The sequence below is a fragment of the Oculina patagonica genome, unplaced genomic scaffold, assembly GCF_052425735.1.
Source record: "Oculina patagonica isolate OP01 unplaced genomic scaffold, crgOcupat unplaced7, whole genome shotgun sequence".
Classification (NCBI taxonomy): domain Eukaryota; kingdom Metazoa; phylum Cnidaria; class Anthozoa; order Scleractinia; family Oculinidae; genus Oculina; species Oculina patagonica.
Window position 1 is genome coordinate 247,048 of NW_027558580.1, and position 19,104 is coordinate 266,151.

Genomic DNA, 19,104 nt, shown 5'->3' on the forward strand with positions numbered 1-19,104 from the left:
AGGAAAATACTTTTTATACCTTAACACCGGCCAAAAAACATAAAGTTCAGTTTAACGAGTACATATCCCTCGTTCGCGACAAACTATCGTTAGAAAAACATATTGCTATCAAATCCGGTAAATACGATAAGTATATCAAGAAATGGAATTTTTTATAAAACATTTAGTTTCCTTTTGTTTTTGTATCTCGCTACATCGTTCATTTTTCTTTCTGGTAACAATTATAGGCAATGTTATTTGTTATTTCTTTTTGCATTGTTAGCCTAAGTGTTGTAATGTTAGTCTAAGTGTTTCTAAAGTGTTGTAATGTTAATAGTATTGACTTCATAAAGTAGAGTAATTTTTGTAACTATTTTTCCACACTTTCTAAGCTGTACTGTAAAGTAGCTCCTTTTGTAGAGTTAGTGATCTATATTTTGTAATCATCGTAATGTTGTATGTTTAATGTTGTAAGTACTTGCAAAAAAAAAAAAAAAAAAAAAAAAAAGCTAGTGCGCATATTCGGTTGCCCGGCACCGCTTTGCTGCACGTTTGAGTCGTGTAACAAAGGAGGTTTCTTCCCTCTGTTTTGCATCAACAATTTCCGTTGATTTGTGACTTTGTAAGAAATTGTTGACATCCAAGATGGTGGATCCAAGATGTCAGGACTAATGAAGTCACGATGGTGGCGGTACGAGTTTGCTTGTACGTCGGAGAGTTAAAGTCAAGTCAAGTCAATCTTTATTTAATCACACGTACATGATTGTCTTGTGGGAATCCGATATGTCAGAGATTCGATTTATGATTTCTTATTTAAAGTGCCCAATGGAGCCAATATACCTCATTTGCTGGGGCAAATTGTTCAATAAAAGGGCCCCACTATAACTAAAACTTCGTGATTTCTTCAATTGTACTCTGCGCGGCGGGTAGTGAATAATTGGTACAAGTACTCTGGGGCAAGTTTGTGTATTGATTTAAACATCATCAATGCTTTTTTGCGTCTGACGACGTTTAGATAACTTCTCCCAGTTAAGTTTTTCCAAAAGGGGGTTCGAGCTCGTGTCATAAGTAGATTTGGTAATCACTCTAGCTGCACGATTTCGGAGTTTTTGCAGTTTATCGCTAAACTAGCTGCTCGAAACAATCTCAAACGGGCTGCAGTAATCAAAAGGGCATTGTAGATTTGCACCGCAGTTTTAGTAGAGATAAAAGGTCTTACACGTTTTAAAGGGACTATGTCACGGCTAAGTTAATCTTGTTTTATTAAATTTTGCCAAATATTCGATATGAAACTAAACGTTTGCAAATAAATTAATTCTTTGATACTAAATGACAAAACCATAGCTTCCTTGCAGCTAAATGTGTCTCCCGGGCGTCATAAATTTAAGTTACAAGCAGACAAGATTAACTTTGAAAACTGTTCCGCCGGACCATATTTCAAAAGCCCACATCGCAATCCATTTCAATCTTTGACACTTTTGGCCATCCGTACCTTCTTTTGCATTTGGTGTGTTATTTAAATGTTCCTTCACTGTTTTAAGAGGTTATTTTATACATTTAAACAAATTTGATGGTCAATTCCTATGACTAAGTTTGTTTAAAATCCGTGACACGGTCCCTTTAAAGCGCCTATAGATGAGGAAACTTAATTTCTTAGATATTTCTTCAACGTATTTTGACCAAGAGAGTCGATCATCAGTAATAAATCCTAACGATTTATTATGATCAACCGTCTTGATTTTCTCCGTGTCTATTTCAATTTTAAATTCGTCACTTTGAGTTTGTAATCTTTGCCTAGATCCTTTTATCATTAATTCAGTTTTTGCTATGTTTAGACTTAGTTTGGTAGCTTTCAGCCAACAATTAGATTACTAAGATCGGGATAAAAATGTGATTTAAAATCAGTTAAATTTTTTGCAGATAAGGTTATATAAGTGTCGTCTGCAAACATTCTTGGAGAGGCGTTAAGTATGCAGTTAGGCAAATCATTAATGTACATTAAAAATAGTAAAGGACCTAGTATGCTGCCTTGAGGCACACCGCAGGTAGTTGTGAGTGTAGTTGAGAGATAACCATTGACATTACACGCTTGATTTCGATTGCTCAGATAGGATTGAAACTACTTGAGGGTATTGTGGTCAGCACCAAAGAACGTCGATGAAAACAACGCCATTTAGTAAGCCTGTTAACAGACCACTTCCCTCCCAGTACCTTCTCTTAACTGCATCGAGGCCCGCACTTTCTAACCTGTGGTTACTGACTAGTTTAAATTTGTGCGTAAATATATACACACACCGCCACCGTGCCTTCCATTAATATTGCGATCTCTCCTGACTATTTCAAAGCCAGTTATGTAGACTTCGTAACCATGGATGGTGGAGTCTAATTTTGTTTCATTAATCACAAGGATGTCGATTTTTGAACTACTCATAATTACTCTAAGCTCATCAATATGTAGTAATAAGCTACTAATGTCAAGGGAAGCCATTACCAAACCTCGGCTCGATATTTTTTTAATCTAAGGACCTACCCCGAGGTGTTTACGCGCAGTTAGCAGACATATCGGATTCCCAGGCGGCAAGATTCTACTCTATATTTAAATGATTAATAAAGTTTCGGGCTAGCTGTGAGGTTCCAGACCTGTTTAAGTGAAGGCCGCTGCGGTTCATGTGGTTGTTTAGATGTTATTGTGATCGACAAATCCCCAGTTATTTTGCTTACAAAATTTCTTGATGATTTTATTCACGTCTGCTATTTTGCTAGCCAATGATTCATCGTCCGTTCTGCCAACAAGGCTGGATATAGTGATCTTTGCTGAAGACATCAGTTAACAGACTATAGCTACTTACGATAACTTGAAAGACAACTAACTGACTAACATCACTCACTCACTCACTCTCTATCTCACTCACTCCTCACTCACTCACTCACTCACTCACTCACTCACTCACTCACTCACTAACGGAACTAACTAGCTAAATTACTCAACAAAACTGATTTTATTTTTTGTGAAAACCTGTCAAAGCCACGTTAATTGCGTTCGACGAAGGAGAACGCATACTAATCGCGTCGTTTGCCCGACGTCAGTCTCGCAGGTTCTATGGTTCAGTCCCGCGGGTATTGATCGCCTGATGCCATAACCGTTTGAGACTTTTTGGACTGCTACAAGTGACCTCGACCTCATGAAGAGGGCCTCAATCTCATGCATATCAAAATGGCATCGAATTTGCATTTTTGTGTAAACAAAATTAATGCGTGGAACGTGTACCCGAAGTTAAAATAATACCGAAAATGTCACGGGAAGCATATCATCCAGGGAAGAAGAGTTTAAGTCAGCCATTGAACTCGAAAAAAGTGAAAACTCGAGTGAGTCAATTCGTGTGTCGCTTTGAAGTTTAGTACGTCCACGCGAAAATCTTCCCACATTGACTTTTCTGTAAAACTTTCACCTTTGTGAGATTATGAGTTACCCAAGTCAGAAATGTAATAAAATTGGGGGTTACCGGCCATTTAAAAGCTGCAAGCGAAGTGAACGCAACGGCGACCATCAGCGCGCGCTAAATTATTGCGACATGAATTACGTGCGCACTAAGGATGCGCATAAACAACAAAGTTGTCCATGTTCTTCGACGTGCTTGTGTTCGCGTCTTTGGAGGTCAGTCGTGTAAAGACGACGAAAATTGTCTCGAATACACTCCGCTAATCCATGATTATTACTAGTATATAAAAATAATTCAAAAAAATTGTTACCTTTAAAAGACGAACGTTGTAACAGTCATCGCAACTATCGGAGATATCCAGAGAAAACCTCGTCGTTCCTTTCTTTAACTCGTCAAACATCTAAAAAAATAAACATCATTAACATTTTTCGAGCTGGTGATAAATATTTCATTTGTATCGACCACCGACAATTTTTATATCGCTTTACTCATTAACACTCTACTTCCCTTGGAAAGTGGCAATTTACCCCTTTATTTGTCTGAAAATGGAAAATCAATTTGAGTGACTACCGTTTTTTTTTTAACAGAAACAACCTCATAAAACAAAATATTTGACCGAATAATCACATGGTTCTGAGTGTAACATAGAACACCGTAATAAGGACGAGCATTTTTTTGCAAAAGTCCGTATGGCTATTACAATTGCCTATTTATTAAAAATTGCACACGAGAGTGAAGTGACCACATTCAACCCCCGCGTTGCGGGCAATTTTTTTTTTTTACGCCCACTTCAAGATGGCTGCCACTTACGGTCGTCGACTGGTAACTAGTACCGGTTAGCCTACTATGCACTCCGGTTAGCCTACTATGCACTCAGGTTAGCCTACTATTCACTTCGGTTAGCCTACTATGCACTTTGGTTAGCCTGTTTACGGTTAGCTATTGATATTTATAAGGGAAACACGATATATCGTTAAAATTTACGAATTCTGGCAGCCGGCTCCCGGTGGCGTAGCGGCATCACACTCGCTCTTCAGGCAAACGACCCGAGTTCGATTCCACCCCGGGGCACATTATATTGAACATTTTCCTTTTTTCTCTTTCATAAGTGTCTAAAGTGGGCGTAAAAAAAAAAAAAAAAAAAAAAAAAAAAAAATTCGCGTTGCGGACACCCCGATATAACGGACACCCTGATATAAAGGACAGAAGTTGAAGGGTCTTCGAATAAGAATGACTGAAAATAACTCCCGCCATTACGGACTTTCTCTATTTCAGACACTGAGTTGTAGTACCGAAAGTATATGTTATAATGATATTAAACTGTACTCATCAGTGCTATACAAGAGTCAATTTCTGCAATGATTTGGGGTAAATTAACGAGTCCTTAGGCCATCAAAGTTCATAAATTAATTATTGCTTGTTCATTTTAAACTGAACTGTTTATAAATTGCTTTATTTGGCATTCTGTGGATGAAAGGATCGCATCTGACTAAATCTTCGAGAAATAATAACACATTGATATTAGAAATATTTTATTTTGCAGATAACCAATTGACTTTAGTACTCGTTGCCGTTTGATGAGCTTGGCGTTTTGTTCTCTCTAAAATATACAGAAAATGTCTGTTTTTCATTAGAATTTGCTTTCTTACCACTTTATTGTTGACGTTGTCGAAGGACCATGTTTCAGTGCTAACGTCATGAGGGAACTTGGTATTGCATCGACGTAACTTATTCTCGAGATTAGTTATTTGGTTCAGAGCGTTGGTAAGTTCTAGAACTCCATGGAGCCTCCCTGTACCTTTTGCTGCGCTTACTGCACGTCTCTGAAATTTTGACAGTCTCTTGCCCACATCCCACAGTGTGCGGAACTCAAAACTCTTGTATAACTGGTAAAGACTTCTTGCAAAACGTGTCTCGATTTCTTGATAAGAAGTTAGGAGGTCATCCAGAAACATTTGCCGAGTGGTGTCAGCGATATGAGAGCCTACAAATATGATAACATAACAACTAATTAAAAGGAATGAACAGTCGTGGCATATGACTAATTTTTACAATTACGACTGTCAATCAATCAATCAATAAATCAAAAACGTTTACGAGTTTTGTCTAGAATTAGTTTATGGCTGTTTTTCTATCAAAGCTTGCCATTCGTTTTAACTATTATGAAATAAGATGAAATAAGTCGCTGTAACAATAGCTCTCTGACGTTCCACTTTTTTGCTTATACTATGGAAAATTATGAATTCCGACGATTATTTCCTGTTCTACACTAAGAATTGGGCCATATTTATTCTTCAGAAGAAAAAGAGGTTAAACAACATAAAAAAGGTCGCAATACTCGTGTTAAATTATACGCGGTAGGGATTAAAACATGTATTACTGGGGAATAGCCTTAATCCTAAATTCAACTAACAAGATATAGTTACTTTTTTGAATAACTAAATTGCACGGTGACATCAAGCTTTTTTTCTTCAATGACAACTGATACCTTGAAACTTGCATCGGAGGAAACTAAATGTTCCCGATTCTATTTTGCTAGCATTATCCTAAGGAGCTGACAATGAATAAAGCAAGGCGTGTTTTAACGTTTACAAGCATGATTAGGACCAGGAACCTATAAGGGTTAAACGTGTAACTTCTTATGATTCGCCTTGTACAAAGCGTTCCCACAGTCGTTTACATTATGTACCATATTTTGAAAATCACGATAAAAAAATAACCAATCTAAATTACAATGGTTAGATTAAATTCACAGCGCGCGTTAGGTTGCGCTAGATGGCGTAATCTTGTGTTTAACCCTATCCAGACCGGGGGGGGGGGGGGGGGCGGAAAGTGCCCGCGCCGACTTTGGACGTTTATAACTTTTTTAATATTCAACCAAAGGCTGCCAAACTTTGCGACTTTATCTAAAATTTATCTGGGAATAATTTGGTAGGGTAGGTTGTTGTGTCAGGAACTTGACGTCACCATGGCAACGGCATTTTGACAGGCATGTTTTCCCAAATTTGTAATTTTCGTGTTTCTATTAATGAAAAATAACTTTAAAGCAATTATATTCACCTGTTTACGGGTTTTAAGCACATTTTTATTAGTGTTGAGTATTTTCCAGTAATTTTGGGCGGTTTTCTGACGTTTTGAAAAAAATTTCGAAATCCAAGATGGCGGATCCAAGATGGCGGCTGTATTGACATTATGATGTAATTGTCACGTGATGTGACGTCATCATCCCACGTGACATATACCAAAAGATAGATATTGGGACAAACTATATATCCTGTAAGTTTCATTGTGATTGCTTAAATATTCTGGAAGTTACGGAGGGGGGGCGGAATCCGCCCCCCCCCCCCCCGGTCTGAAAAGACCAAAAAAAGCCCGGTCTGAATAGGGTTAAACAAGGTTGGTTAAATAAAGTTGAATCTGAAGAAGAATCTGGAGAATTTCATTTGGACACACTTGATGAATTTTTTAGTTTTTGTAAGAATTAATATTAAGGGTGCTTAGGAAAAACTTTAAGTAACTAACCGCAAACCGAAAGTATTGTTGCTTGTGTCATCTCGCGTATAAAAACATTCGCGTACAAACTCTTTTTGTTTCCAAATAATTATGGTACTTAGTAAAAATGAATATTCCAACGCCGTGAACGCGCGTTGCACGTTTCAACCCCTTATGAGTTTCTGCTGGGAATAAAACTTTTTCTTACTGTCGGATTTGCCAAGACTTTTAATTTCATTGGATGTTTCCTTCAGGTTGTTGATATGGAAGTTATATCCACCAATTTCATTGTCCAAGTCGATAACCTTGGCAATCAGGTCAATCCTTGCTGCACCAGCAATAAAGAACTGCTCGATCTGTTGCTGGATCTTAGCCTTGGTTATAACTGAAGATCTCAAGTCCAACAAGCAAATAAGGTCTGCTGTGAGTCTTTTTTTGTTCATTACCAGGTTTGCCTTCGAAGTAAGTATAAAAGAGTTAATTGATATAAACGATTAAAGATACTAAAGTGCTTTTTAAATAACGGAATTTTTCAAATTCGAGTTAATAGAATGTATCGTTAATTTCCAATGATAAGGTGTCTTTGAAAAAAAGTGGCATATTTTAGGATCTCAGATACCTTCATGACCTCCGGTACAGCATTAAGATCCATTTTTCCAAAATCCAGCTTATTGGAATCATTAAGAGCAGCATAAGCCTTGCCAAAATTCAACCTTCTTTCGATGTTGTCTAGATGTCCTTTGAGAGCATCGAGTGCACACTTCAAACTGAAATGCTTAATAATATCTAGAGCAGAATTTATAGGTGTTGCAGATAGACTACCCCCCATGACACCACCAGTGAAACTTGTTATGCCCTGGAGAATTACAAAGAGGTCTCCTTTCTTGAACTGCGCTTTTTCATACACATCGGGCAACCGTTTCATGGTTTCTGCCAGGTAATTGTTCATGCTTGCTTCTAATTGGGTAATGGCCTGTAAACAAACAATCATAACATGTGTTATCTCATTTGAATCTTTAATTTATCGACAGATGCAACTACGTAGTTGCACCTGTACAAGCTGAGACAATAACTTAAATCTTGGTTATTCCATTACTTTATTGCAACTATTGTAAAAAATGTGTCGCGTGTGTGTCGTCGTGTGCAAATACGTGTCCATGCTTATACGTAGTCATACTTGTCATTATTGCAACCATTGCGGTTTTTTTATGCCGTCAATCATAGTTATGGCGATAGCCAACGATCCATGAAAAACAGAAAAAAAAAACAAATTGGATCGAAATTCTCCATTCACAACTAACAGACGTGACTATTTGACCCGGTTGTGATGAACTTCTGTTTTCCGAGAGGTCCGCTAAGATGATTGACGGCAGTAAAAGCGTAAAACGTTGGTTGAGGATCGAATTTTAGAGTTCCCATATCACTGAAAACCGCAAGAAATAGTTTAAATGAAATACATAAATAAATAAACATATAGAGAAAGGCAAATGAACAAACAACGTACTAAAACATAAGTCCGTTTGCGGTCTAAAGCTTTTCCTTTAGTTCTTTTGAGTCTGGTCCTTTCCTTGTCCACTTGTTTCCTGGCTGTTTTTGGAAATGCTTCCAATACCTTTTTTATACCTTCTTCGTTTTCAATTGACTTCTTAATCCCATTGTAGTCGTTCTCAAAATCCCTGGCATCATCTCGCATGGTTTCTACTTCTTCCTTGAAGGCTTCATATTTCATGAGAGGGGCAAACAGTTTATTCTTTCCAAATCTGTCGTATCCCTCTTTATTTAGAAAAGCCAGTCTTCTTTTTGCAACTAATTTGGAAGGCAACATTAATTTTATTAATATACAGTTACTGCGAAGCTGAAGGGGATATAACATTGGATATTTTAAATATATTTGGTTTCTTTCGTTGTAATTGTTTTGCTAGTTTTGTTAGACTTAACGAATTTAACACCTGTAACCTATTTTGTTGGCTTTCATTCTATCCTTATAGTAAAAGGTTTGAACCCAGGAGTATCAGTAGGTCGTGAAGTATGATCGTCCGGATGGGAGAAGTTCTGAGAAGAACTGTTGTTGGTGACTGACGTTTCGACCACCTGAGCGAAAGTCATCTTCAGAGTCAAGTCATAAGTTGTTGTCAGTCGATGATGTTATAAGTCTTGTCCTTGTTGTTGTTGTTGTTTTTTTTTTTTGCTTTTGTATTTACAGCTAGTGATTGGCATTAAAAAAAGAAAACATTTATCTCAATGCATGTTGAAAACCTACAATGCAAGTTTAACTTTAACGGCAATTAGTTGACTTAGGCATTATGAAGTAGTGGCCGATAGACAAAAAAAAAAGAGAAACATATACTTTCCGTTGTTGTGTTTACATTGAAGACCCATGAGGAAATGAAACTAACCTTTTCTCAGCTCAGATGAATCCGACCTTCTTTGTGTTAACCGCAGTAAGAACCTAAATACAGCTTTGCCGTTGCTGATTCTGTTTGCCCAAATTAAATCTTCAGCATATCGTGCCATTAATTTTAACAGTGATAAGGGATATTTCCTGATGTCTTTACGACGGAGTGTCAAGAAGAATTGAATATACGACCTCTCCACTTGTCCATTATTACCGGCGCTGGTTTTAGCTAAATAAAATAAAACAATAAATAAAATAAACGCTAAAGGAAACAAATAAATACAAAACCATAAACTCTCGGACGTACACGCAAACACAAACCCCAACTGTCACACAAGGGGTTGGGCGGATATGACCCCTCCACAGGATTTTCGTTCTATTAAGGCACGGCGACGTTATTTTGCACGTGTGTAAAAAGCCCTTCGCTTACTCTGCAAGATGACATACTTTTTTGTTGGTCGTGACATCATAAGGCATGACACATGACGCATTGCAACCGCCATCTTTGATCCGCCATCTTAGATCTCGCCATTTTCTTGGAAAGTCAGAAAGTAACGAAAATCGATGCAAATGCATGCCCGGATGCTTATGGAATGTAAAGTTTTGCAAATTGAACAATTCGGTTTCAAACAAAATGGAAAATAAAGCAAAATGTTAAAATGACGATTATTTGGTCATTATGGACGCATGATTTACATATCACATTTTCCGCAAGGGATGAATAACCAGCTACTAAAAGATTCAACATCGTAGAGTAAGTCATTTTTCGAAATTTCGAAAAAACCTTCTGAAAGGGGGGTGTGGGTAGAATCAACCCCCTCCTAAACGTCCGAGGGTTGAAGAAAGTTAACTAATCAAGTACCGTTGAAGAATAATTTTATGTGGCTTACCACAGTTTTGAGGTTGAAAATGAGCCTGACTTTTAAACATGTTCAGAAATTTTTATCTCTCTCCTATTACTGTTTTTTGCAGCACAAAACCATGATATTCGATAATTGAACAATACAATGCTAACAAGCAATCAATAACCATCCAAACTAAACGACCGGGTGCTTAATTGGGCAGAACGAAAGGAAGTAGCGTATCAATGCAAACGGTGGTAAGGTGAATGAAAGGATTCTTTTGAAATACTCAACCGTCGCCGTCGTCTCCTTTTGCGCCATCTTTCCCTCGTTTTGCTTCATCTGTTTTACCATTTGCTGTACAATAATGTGGATACTTCACAGCACTTAGACCCCAAGAACGTCCCCACATCGATCTTATCTTCTTTTTGCATCTTACTCCGTGTCCTCCTCGTCCTCCCCGGCCGCCTCAAAGTAAATAAAGGCTATCAAGTTATTGTTCGAACGCAAATAAATTTCAACAACTCAATCGATAGCCTGAATTTAAGACATCCCTCTTTGCTCGCCTGCTTGCCAGAAAGGACGTCTGAACACATTTGGGCCTAATGCCGTCCGGTGACGTCACTACCCGAAAACCGGGTAGTGATTTTGACTGAATTTTACCGCGCGAGTAATTTGAAAACGTTTGGAAAGAGTTCGAAAGAGTTTACCTTCCCAGAAATGAATTTATTAGTCATTTACCTTGAGTTTATTACTTTATTAGTTTACCTACGGATGAAGAATAGTAATGGAAATCGGTAGGTTTTAAGTTGGCGGCATTCGTCGCTTCGACATGCAGTGTTTTGCCAAATTTATATATGTAATCTTGTTTTGTCAACAAAGCCGCTCGACGCTTATGTCCTGCAGACTCGATGAGCCAGTGATTTCTGAACTCAGTGCCCACGGTCAAGTAGGATATTTTTGAATTGAATTCCGTTTCTTGATGCCTCTGTAACCGTCTAAATTGATTCATTCAAGTACTCACGAGTGTGCTGTATTTGTCCGTTGCGTAACATATTATATTTTGATCGCTAGATAAAGCAAATCAGTTCAGATTAAATCGGTTCCGTAAAAGAATATAGCCTGCAGTCAATTAAAATCTCATTCATTTGTCTCAAGTTTTCAATAGTTTACTATTAAAACAATTTTATACCCTGTAATCCTTTATTGAAGCGATTTGTCTTTCACAATCTCATGGCCTCGACAAAAACTTTTCCGCATGAATTAAAACCAAAGTGTAGTGACGTCACCGGACGGCATTAGGCCCAAATGTGTTCAGACGTCCCTTCTGGCAAGCAGGCGAGCACAGAGGGATGTCTTAAATTCAGGCTACTCAATCGATTGATCACGGCCTAACTTTGTTTATATTAAACTACATTCGACTATATTTAAATAACAAGTGCAGAGCGTACAGGAACGAAGAAGCTAGGGGAAGGAGAGGCCAGAAGAGAGGAGAAGAGAAGAGATGAGGAGAGAAAAGGAAAATAGAGAGGAGAGGAGAGGAGAGGAGAGGAGAGGAGAGGAGAGGAGAGGAGAGGAGAGGAGAGGAGAGGAGAGGAGAGGAGAGGAGAGGAGAGGAGAGGAGAGGAGAGGAGAGGAGAGGAGAGGAGAGGAGAGGAGAGGAGAGGAGAGGAGAGGAGAGGAGAGGAGAGGAGAGGAGAGGAGAGGAGAGGAGAGGAGAGGAGAGGAGAGGAGAGGGAGAGGAGAGGAGAGGAGAGGAGAGGAGAGGAGAGGAGAGGAGAGGGAGAGGAGAGGAGAGGAGAGGGAGAGGAGAGGAGAGGAGAGGAGAGGAGAGGAGAGGAGAGGAGAGGAGAGGGAGAGGAGAGGAGAGGAGAGGAGAGGAGAGGAGAGGAGAGGAGAGAGGAGAGAGAGAGGAGAGGAGAGGAGAGAGGAGAGAGAGAGGAGAGGAGAGGAGAGGAGAGGAGAGGAGAGGAGAGGAGAGGAGAGGAGAGGAGAGAGAGAGGAGAGGAGAGGAGAGGAGAGGAGAGGAGAGGAGAGGAGAGGAGAGGAGAGGAGAGGAGAGGAGAGGAGAGGAGAGGAGAGGAGAGGAGAGGAGAGGAGAGGGAGAGAGGAGAGGAGAGAGGAGAGGAGAGAGGAGAGAGAGAGGAGAGGAGAGGAGAGGAGAGGAGAGGAGAGGAGAGGAGAGGGAGAGGAGAGGAGAGGAGAGGAGAGGAGAGGAGAGGGAGAGGAGAGGAGAGGGAGAGGAGAGGAGAGGAGAGGAGAGGGAGAGGAGAGGAGAGGAGAGGAGAGGAGAGGGAGAGGAGAGGAGAGGAGAGGAGAGGAGAGGGAGAGGAGAGGAGAGGAGAGGAGAGGAGAGGAGAGGAGAGGAGAGGAGAGGAGAGGAGAGGAGAGGAGAGGAGAGGAGAGGAGAGGAGAGGAGAGGAGAGGAGAGGAGAGGAGAGGAGAGGAGAGGAGAGGAGAGGAGAGGAGAAAGGGCACTTTTGTAACCTTTTTATGGCACATTCGTAACCAATATGGCACATTGGTAACCTGCAGTGGCACATTGGTAACTCTGTGTGGCACATTGGTAACTCAATATGGCACATTGGTAACCAATATGGCACATTGGTAACCAATATGGCACATTGGTAACCAATATGGCACATTGGTAACCAATATGGCACATTGGTAACTAATGTGGCACAATTGTAACATTTGCATTAATAAGCGTTTCTTAAGGTGGCTCAGTCAGAATTAGACAAGTCAGAATTAGACATGCTCGTCTTTGGTGTTCAATCGTGGCTATACAAATAATGTTTAAGAAAATCTTTTAGTACAAACTTATACTTGTTTCACCAACGAACAAATCGAGGTCATTGTGACGTCGAAATTTGTTACCATGGCAACGCCATAGGAGTTCAAAGATACCCTGTTGTGGACATTTTGAGGCTAATAACTCAAAAACTACTGGGTAAATTTCTTGATCACGGAGAGAATGAAAATTTTTGCAAACTTTCAAAAAATTCTGTAGCGCATAGCATTGACCTTCTATCAAACATAACACAAAAACAGCGCATAGCACTGACGTAACAATCAAACATGACATAAAAACAGCGCAAAGCACTAACGTAACCGTGATTCAAACAAAACTCAAAAACAGCGCCTAACACTGACTTAACAATTAAACATAACACATAAAGAGCGCATAGCACTGAGCAAACAGTCAAACATAACACAACAACAGCGCATAGCTCTAACGTAACAATCAAACATAACACAAAAACTGCGCACAGCACTGACCTAACAATAAAACATATCACAAAAACAGCACATAGCACTGACCTAACAATCAAACATAACACAAAAAATGGGCACAGCACTGACCTAACAATCAAACATAACACAAAAACTGCGCATAGCACTGACGTAACAAACAAACACAAAGACAGCGCATAGCTCTGACGTAACAATCAAACATAACACAAAAACAGGGCCTAACACTGATCTAACAATCAAACATAACACATAAAGAGCGCATAGCACTGAGTGAACAATCAAACATAACACAACAACAGCGCATAGCTCTGACGTAACAATCAAACATAACACAAAAAATAGCGCATAGCACTGACCTAACATTCAAACATAACAGAAAAAAGGGCATAGCACTGACCTAACAATCAAACAAATCTTAAAAACAGCGCCTAACACTGACTTAACAATCAAACATAACACAAAAAATGGGCACAGCACTGACCTAACAATCAAACATAACACAAAAACTGCGCATAGCACTGACGTAACAAACATAACACAAAGACAGCGCATAGCTCTGACGTAACAATCAAACATAACACAAAAACTGCGCATAGCACTGACGTTACAAACATAACACAAAGACAGCGCATAGCTCTAACGTAACAATCAAACATAACACAAAAATTGCGCATAACACTGACCTAACAAACAAACAGAACACAGAAAAACGGCGCATAGCACTGACCTAACAATCGAAAATAACTTGAACACAAAAACAGCGCATAGCACTGACCTAACAATCAAACAGAACTCAAAAACAGCGACTAACACTGACCTAACAATCAAAAATAACACATAAAGAGCGCATAGCACTGAGCAAACTATCAAACAAAACACAATAACAGCGCATAGCTCTTCAGTAACGTAACAATCAAACATAACACAAAAACAGCGCATGTCACTAACTTAACAATCAAAATAACCCAAAAACTGAGCACAGCACTGACCTAACAATCAAAGAAAACACAAAAAAGCACATAGCTCTAACGTAACAATCAAACATAACACAAAAACTGGGCACAGCACTGACTTAACAATCAAACATAACACAAAAACAGCGCATAGCTCTAACGTTACAATCAAACATAACACAAAAACGGCGCACAGCACTGACCTAACAATCATATGTTAACGTAACAATCAAATATTGCGCATAAGACTGACCTAACAATCGAAAATAACACAAAAACAGCGCATAGCACTGACCTAACAATCAAACATAGCATAAAAACAATGCATAGCTCTGACGAAACAATCAAACATAACACAACTACAGTGCATAGCTCTAACGTAACAATCAACATAACACAAAAACAGCGCATGTCACTAATTTAACAATCAAAATAACACAAAAACTGCGCACAGCACTGACCTAACAATCAAACAAAACACAAACACAGCGCATAGCTCAATAACGTAACAATCAAACATAACACAAAAACTGGGCACGGCACTGACCTGACAATCAAACATAACACAAAAACAGCACAAAACACTGACCTAAGAATCAAACAAATCTTAAAAACAGCGCCTAGCAATGACCTGACAATCAAACATAACACAAAAACTGCGCACAGCACTGACGTAACAATCAAACAGAACACAACAAACAGCGCATAGCACTGATCTTACAATCAAACATAACACAAAAACAGCGCAATGCTCTAATGTAACAATCAAACAAAACACAAAAACAGCGCATAGCTATAATGTAACAATCAAACATAACACAAAAACAGCGCATAGCTTTAACGTAACAATCAAACATGACACAAAAACAGCAAAGCTCTAACGTAACAATCAAACAAAACACAAAAACAGCGCATAGCTCTAACGTAACAATCAAACATAACACAAAAACAGCGCATAGCTCTAACGTAACAATCAAACATAGCACAACAACTGCGTACAGCACTGACTCCTAACAATGAAAAATATCACATAAAGAGCGCTTAGCACTGAGCGAACAATCAAACATAACACAAAAACAGCCTATATCTCTAACGTAACAATAAAACATAACACAAAACCAGCGCACAGCACTGACTTAAAAATCAAACATAACACAAAAACAGCGCACAGCTCTAATGTAACAATCAAACATAACACAAAAACAGCGCACAGCACTGACCTAATAATCCCGGCAAACATAACACAAAAACGGCGCAGAGCACTAACGTAACAATCAAACATAACACAAAAAACAGCTCAGGTTGACCTAATAATCCAACATAACATAAAAACAGCGCATAGCAGTGACCTAACAATCAAACATAACACAAAAACAGCGTATATCTCTAACGTAACAATCAAACATAGCACAAAACCTGCGCACAGCACTGACCTAAAAATCAAACATAACACAAAAAAACAGCGCAGGCTGGCCTAACAATCAAACAGAACACAACAAACAGCGCATAGCACCGATCTTACAATCAAACATAACACAAAAAAAACAGCGCATAGCACTGACCTAACATTTAATCATAACAGAACAACAGCGCATAGCACTGACCTAACAATCAACCATAGCACAAAAACAGCGCATAGCTCTAACGTAACAATCAAACATCATCAAACATAACACAAAAACGGCGCACAGCACTGACCTAATAATCCCGGCAAACATAACACAAAAACAGCGCATAACCCTAAGGTCACAATAAAACATAACACTAAAACGGCGCAGAGCACTAACGTAACAATCAAACATTGCACAAAAACAGCGCATGTCACTGACCTAACAATCAACCAAAGCTCACAAACAGCGCATAGCACTGACGTAACATTCAAACATATCTCAAAAACAGCGCATAGCACTGACTTAACAATCAAACATAACACAAAATCAGCGCATAGCTCTAAGGTCACAATCAAATATAACACAAAAACGGCGCAGAGCACTAACGTATGATTTAAACATAACACAAAAACAGTGCACAGCACTGACCTAACAAACAAAAATAACACTGCTCATTCTGGCACTGTAATTAACTCCCATAAACGTTTTGTGCGACTTGCTTTGTACCGTTACAATAGGCAATGTCACTATAACTTTTCTTGTATCGTTGCTTTAACTATAAACATTAACCATGAGCTACCTTTCCAAATGGTTGCTAGAAGTGCTAAAAGCCTTTCCGTATTGCAGCGATGCCTGACATGTCGTAGGAAACATTTCCGTGTGTATCAAATGTAGACGACCATTGCTTGTTTTAAAGAACCTGATAAAACTGCCTCCAGCGCCAAGAGCTTAAAGGCCACAACCTTCCAATTTAGGTGGCAGGAAGATATTATGTTGATTATTATTTAGACTGGAAATAATCGAATTCTGAGTTTTTTTAATATTATTATCTCGGTGCTGGATTTCTTGCATTTATGGCACTCTTGTAACCCGGCTTGACGGCTGAAGTGAGGTCTGAAAAAATCGTTGTAAATGATAAACATTTCAACCTAAACAAATGAAAACTGGTCGAAACAATGCTATATAATAGGCCTTTAATATGCCTAATTTTGAAGATCATACTTTAAATTGCAAGGATACAGGAGTCTTCACTAGTTGAAAATTGCAATACAAGGCCTTAAACTGAAACGCCAAACTCTAACCTCGAATGAAGTTCATATAACTTTACCTGATCTTTTGAAATAGTCATCGAAACGACATTTTAAATTGAAAGGGTAAGCGAGTGAACGTACTGGCATTTATTAGACGTCCATCTATCTATTGATCGCGGTAGAAATTGGATTTTACCCTTTTAAATTAGCTCTTACCCCGACTAGAGTTACTAGTGTGCCATTTTCGTCCTTTAAACGATAATAAATCATACAGGAATTGATGGATTGATCCACGATTTGCACAGAAGGTGTAAAATGCTTCAAATTTTTGATAAATAGGCTTTTTTTGGAGAACGGGAGGTAAATCAGGTTTTTCTTTAAAGGGAGACAAAATGTTACAAGAGTGCCACACTTTTCGTCTAGAGGAGAGGAGAGGAGAGGAGAGGAGAGGAGAGGAGAGGAGAGGAGAGGAGAGGAGAGGAGAGGAGAGGAGAGGAGAGGAGAGGAGAGGAGAGGAGAGGAGAGGAGAGGAGAGGAGAGGAGAGGAGAGGAGAGAGAGAGAGAGAGAGAGGAGAGGAGAGGAGAGGAGAGGAGAGGAGAGGAGAGGAGAGGAGAGGAGAGGAGAGGAGAGGAGAGGAGAGGAGAGGAGAGGAGAGGAGAGGAGAGAGGAGAGGAGAGGAGAGGAGAGGAGAGGAGAGGAGAGGAGAGAGAGAGAGAGGAGAGGAGAGGAGAGGAGAGGAGAGGAGAGGAGAGGAGAGGGAGAGGAGAGGAGAGGAGAGGAGAGGAGAGGAGAGGAGAGGAGAGGAGAGGAGAGGAGAGGAGAGGAGAGGAGAGGAGAGGAGAGGAGAGGAGAGGAGAGGAGAGGAGAGAGAGAGAGAGAGGAGAGGAGAGGGAGAGAGAGAGGAGAGGAGAGGAGAGGAGAGGAGAGGAGAGGAGAGGAGAGGAGAGGAGAGGAGAGGAGAGGAGAGGAGAGGAGAGGAGAGGAGAGGAGAGGAGAGGAGAGGAGAGGAGAGGAGAGGAGAGGAGAGGAGAGCGTGTATGATGGATATAAAGGATATAAACATCGAATTGTGGATAGCTGAGAAGATAAAAAAGGGACCTTACTTGACAAGCAAGAAGAGGAAGGTAGAAAAGAGGAGATTTTTTGTAAGGTTGTCTAACCTGGTCCACCTGCTCCATTTTCTGCTGCCTGGCCGCCATTTCCACGGCATGTTTTCAACACGATGTGCCCTACGAAGTTTGCGGCGTAAAATGTTTGCCTTCCAGCGTTACCACCATTACCTGTTTTCAAATCAAGTCCACGATCAGGTGCAAGAATTTATCATGAGACCTAAATCGATGTCATGTCATTCCGCAGTGAAACGACATCACAACGCCGGCATGTTACAGAAGTACTTTACCTGATCTTCCAGCGTCCCCGGCATCTCCACCATCTCCACCTTTGTCACCGGGTGTCCCCGAAATTTCTTTTGTACAACCATTCGTCGTTTTTCCGTTTTTACAGTCTGAGTCTGTCTTGTCGTCTTTCTATGTAAACAAAGTTACAGTAATTATACAGCTGTAATCTCGTTAAATAATTACTAACCTTCCAAAACCCTATTGTTCTCTGTCTGCGATATATCGACGATTGCACATGAACTACAATATCAGTGTGGAAGCGACTAAAATCGTCATTTGTAATGCAAGGAGGGTCAATAATTATAATAGATTATTACTTCGGCTCACATCATTATTGGGTATATTGCAGGCAGCTGGGGCCACCAGCCGAAGCTAGGTAATAAGCGAAGTAATTATGTGTGTACAGTCTTTTCTGCCCTATCCTTCGGCATCGCCAGAAAACACTCTACCTCGTCCTTGGAAATCGTGGATAAAAAGAAAGACCGACCTATAGCTTGACCATCAAATAATTTATTTTCTGTTGGTATACCGAGTATATAACGTCGGCCCCTTTGCTACCGTCAGCACCGTTTTGTCCTCTGTTTCCATCTCCACCACTTGTGTCAATTTTGACGTAACCCGTTAACACTTTTGCGTATACTTCAACTGTGAAGAGGGTCAAAAAATGCTTAACATTAGCAAAAAGTGTGTTATAATATATTGAAAACAT

The 19,104-nt window shown here is 39.7% G+C and overlaps 1 protein-coding gene across 2 annotated transcripts in view; it reads right to left on the reverse strand.

Annotated features, from left to right (window-relative positions):
- Positions 1-19,104, reverse strand: part of LOC144641127 (uncharacterized) — a 47,276-nt gene that overhangs the window by 9,755 nt on the left and 18,417 nt on the right. For both annotated transcript variants that reach the window (XM_078500171.1, XM_078500172.1), the window contains 10 exons: positions 18,925-19,040; positions 18,398-18,524; positions 18,159-18,278; positions 10,443-10,616; positions 9,308-9,535; positions 8,416-8,717; positions 7,531-7,884; positions 7,120-7,366; positions 5,069-5,403; positions 3,730-3,819 (listed from right to left, as the gene is read on the reverse strand). In XM_078500171.1, the coding sequence (XP_078356297.1) occupies positions 3,730-3,819; positions 5,069-5,403; positions 7,120-7,366; positions 7,531-7,884; positions 8,416-8,717; positions 9,308-9,535; positions 10,443-10,616; positions 18,159-18,278; positions 18,398-18,524; positions 18,925-19,040 (2,093 nt within the window). The remainder of the gene's footprint in view (positions 1-3,729; positions 3,820-5,068; positions 5,404-7,119; positions 7,367-7,530; positions 7,885-8,415; positions 8,718-9,307; positions 9,536-10,442; positions 10,617-18,158; positions 18,279-18,397; positions 18,525-18,924; positions 19,041-19,104) is intronic.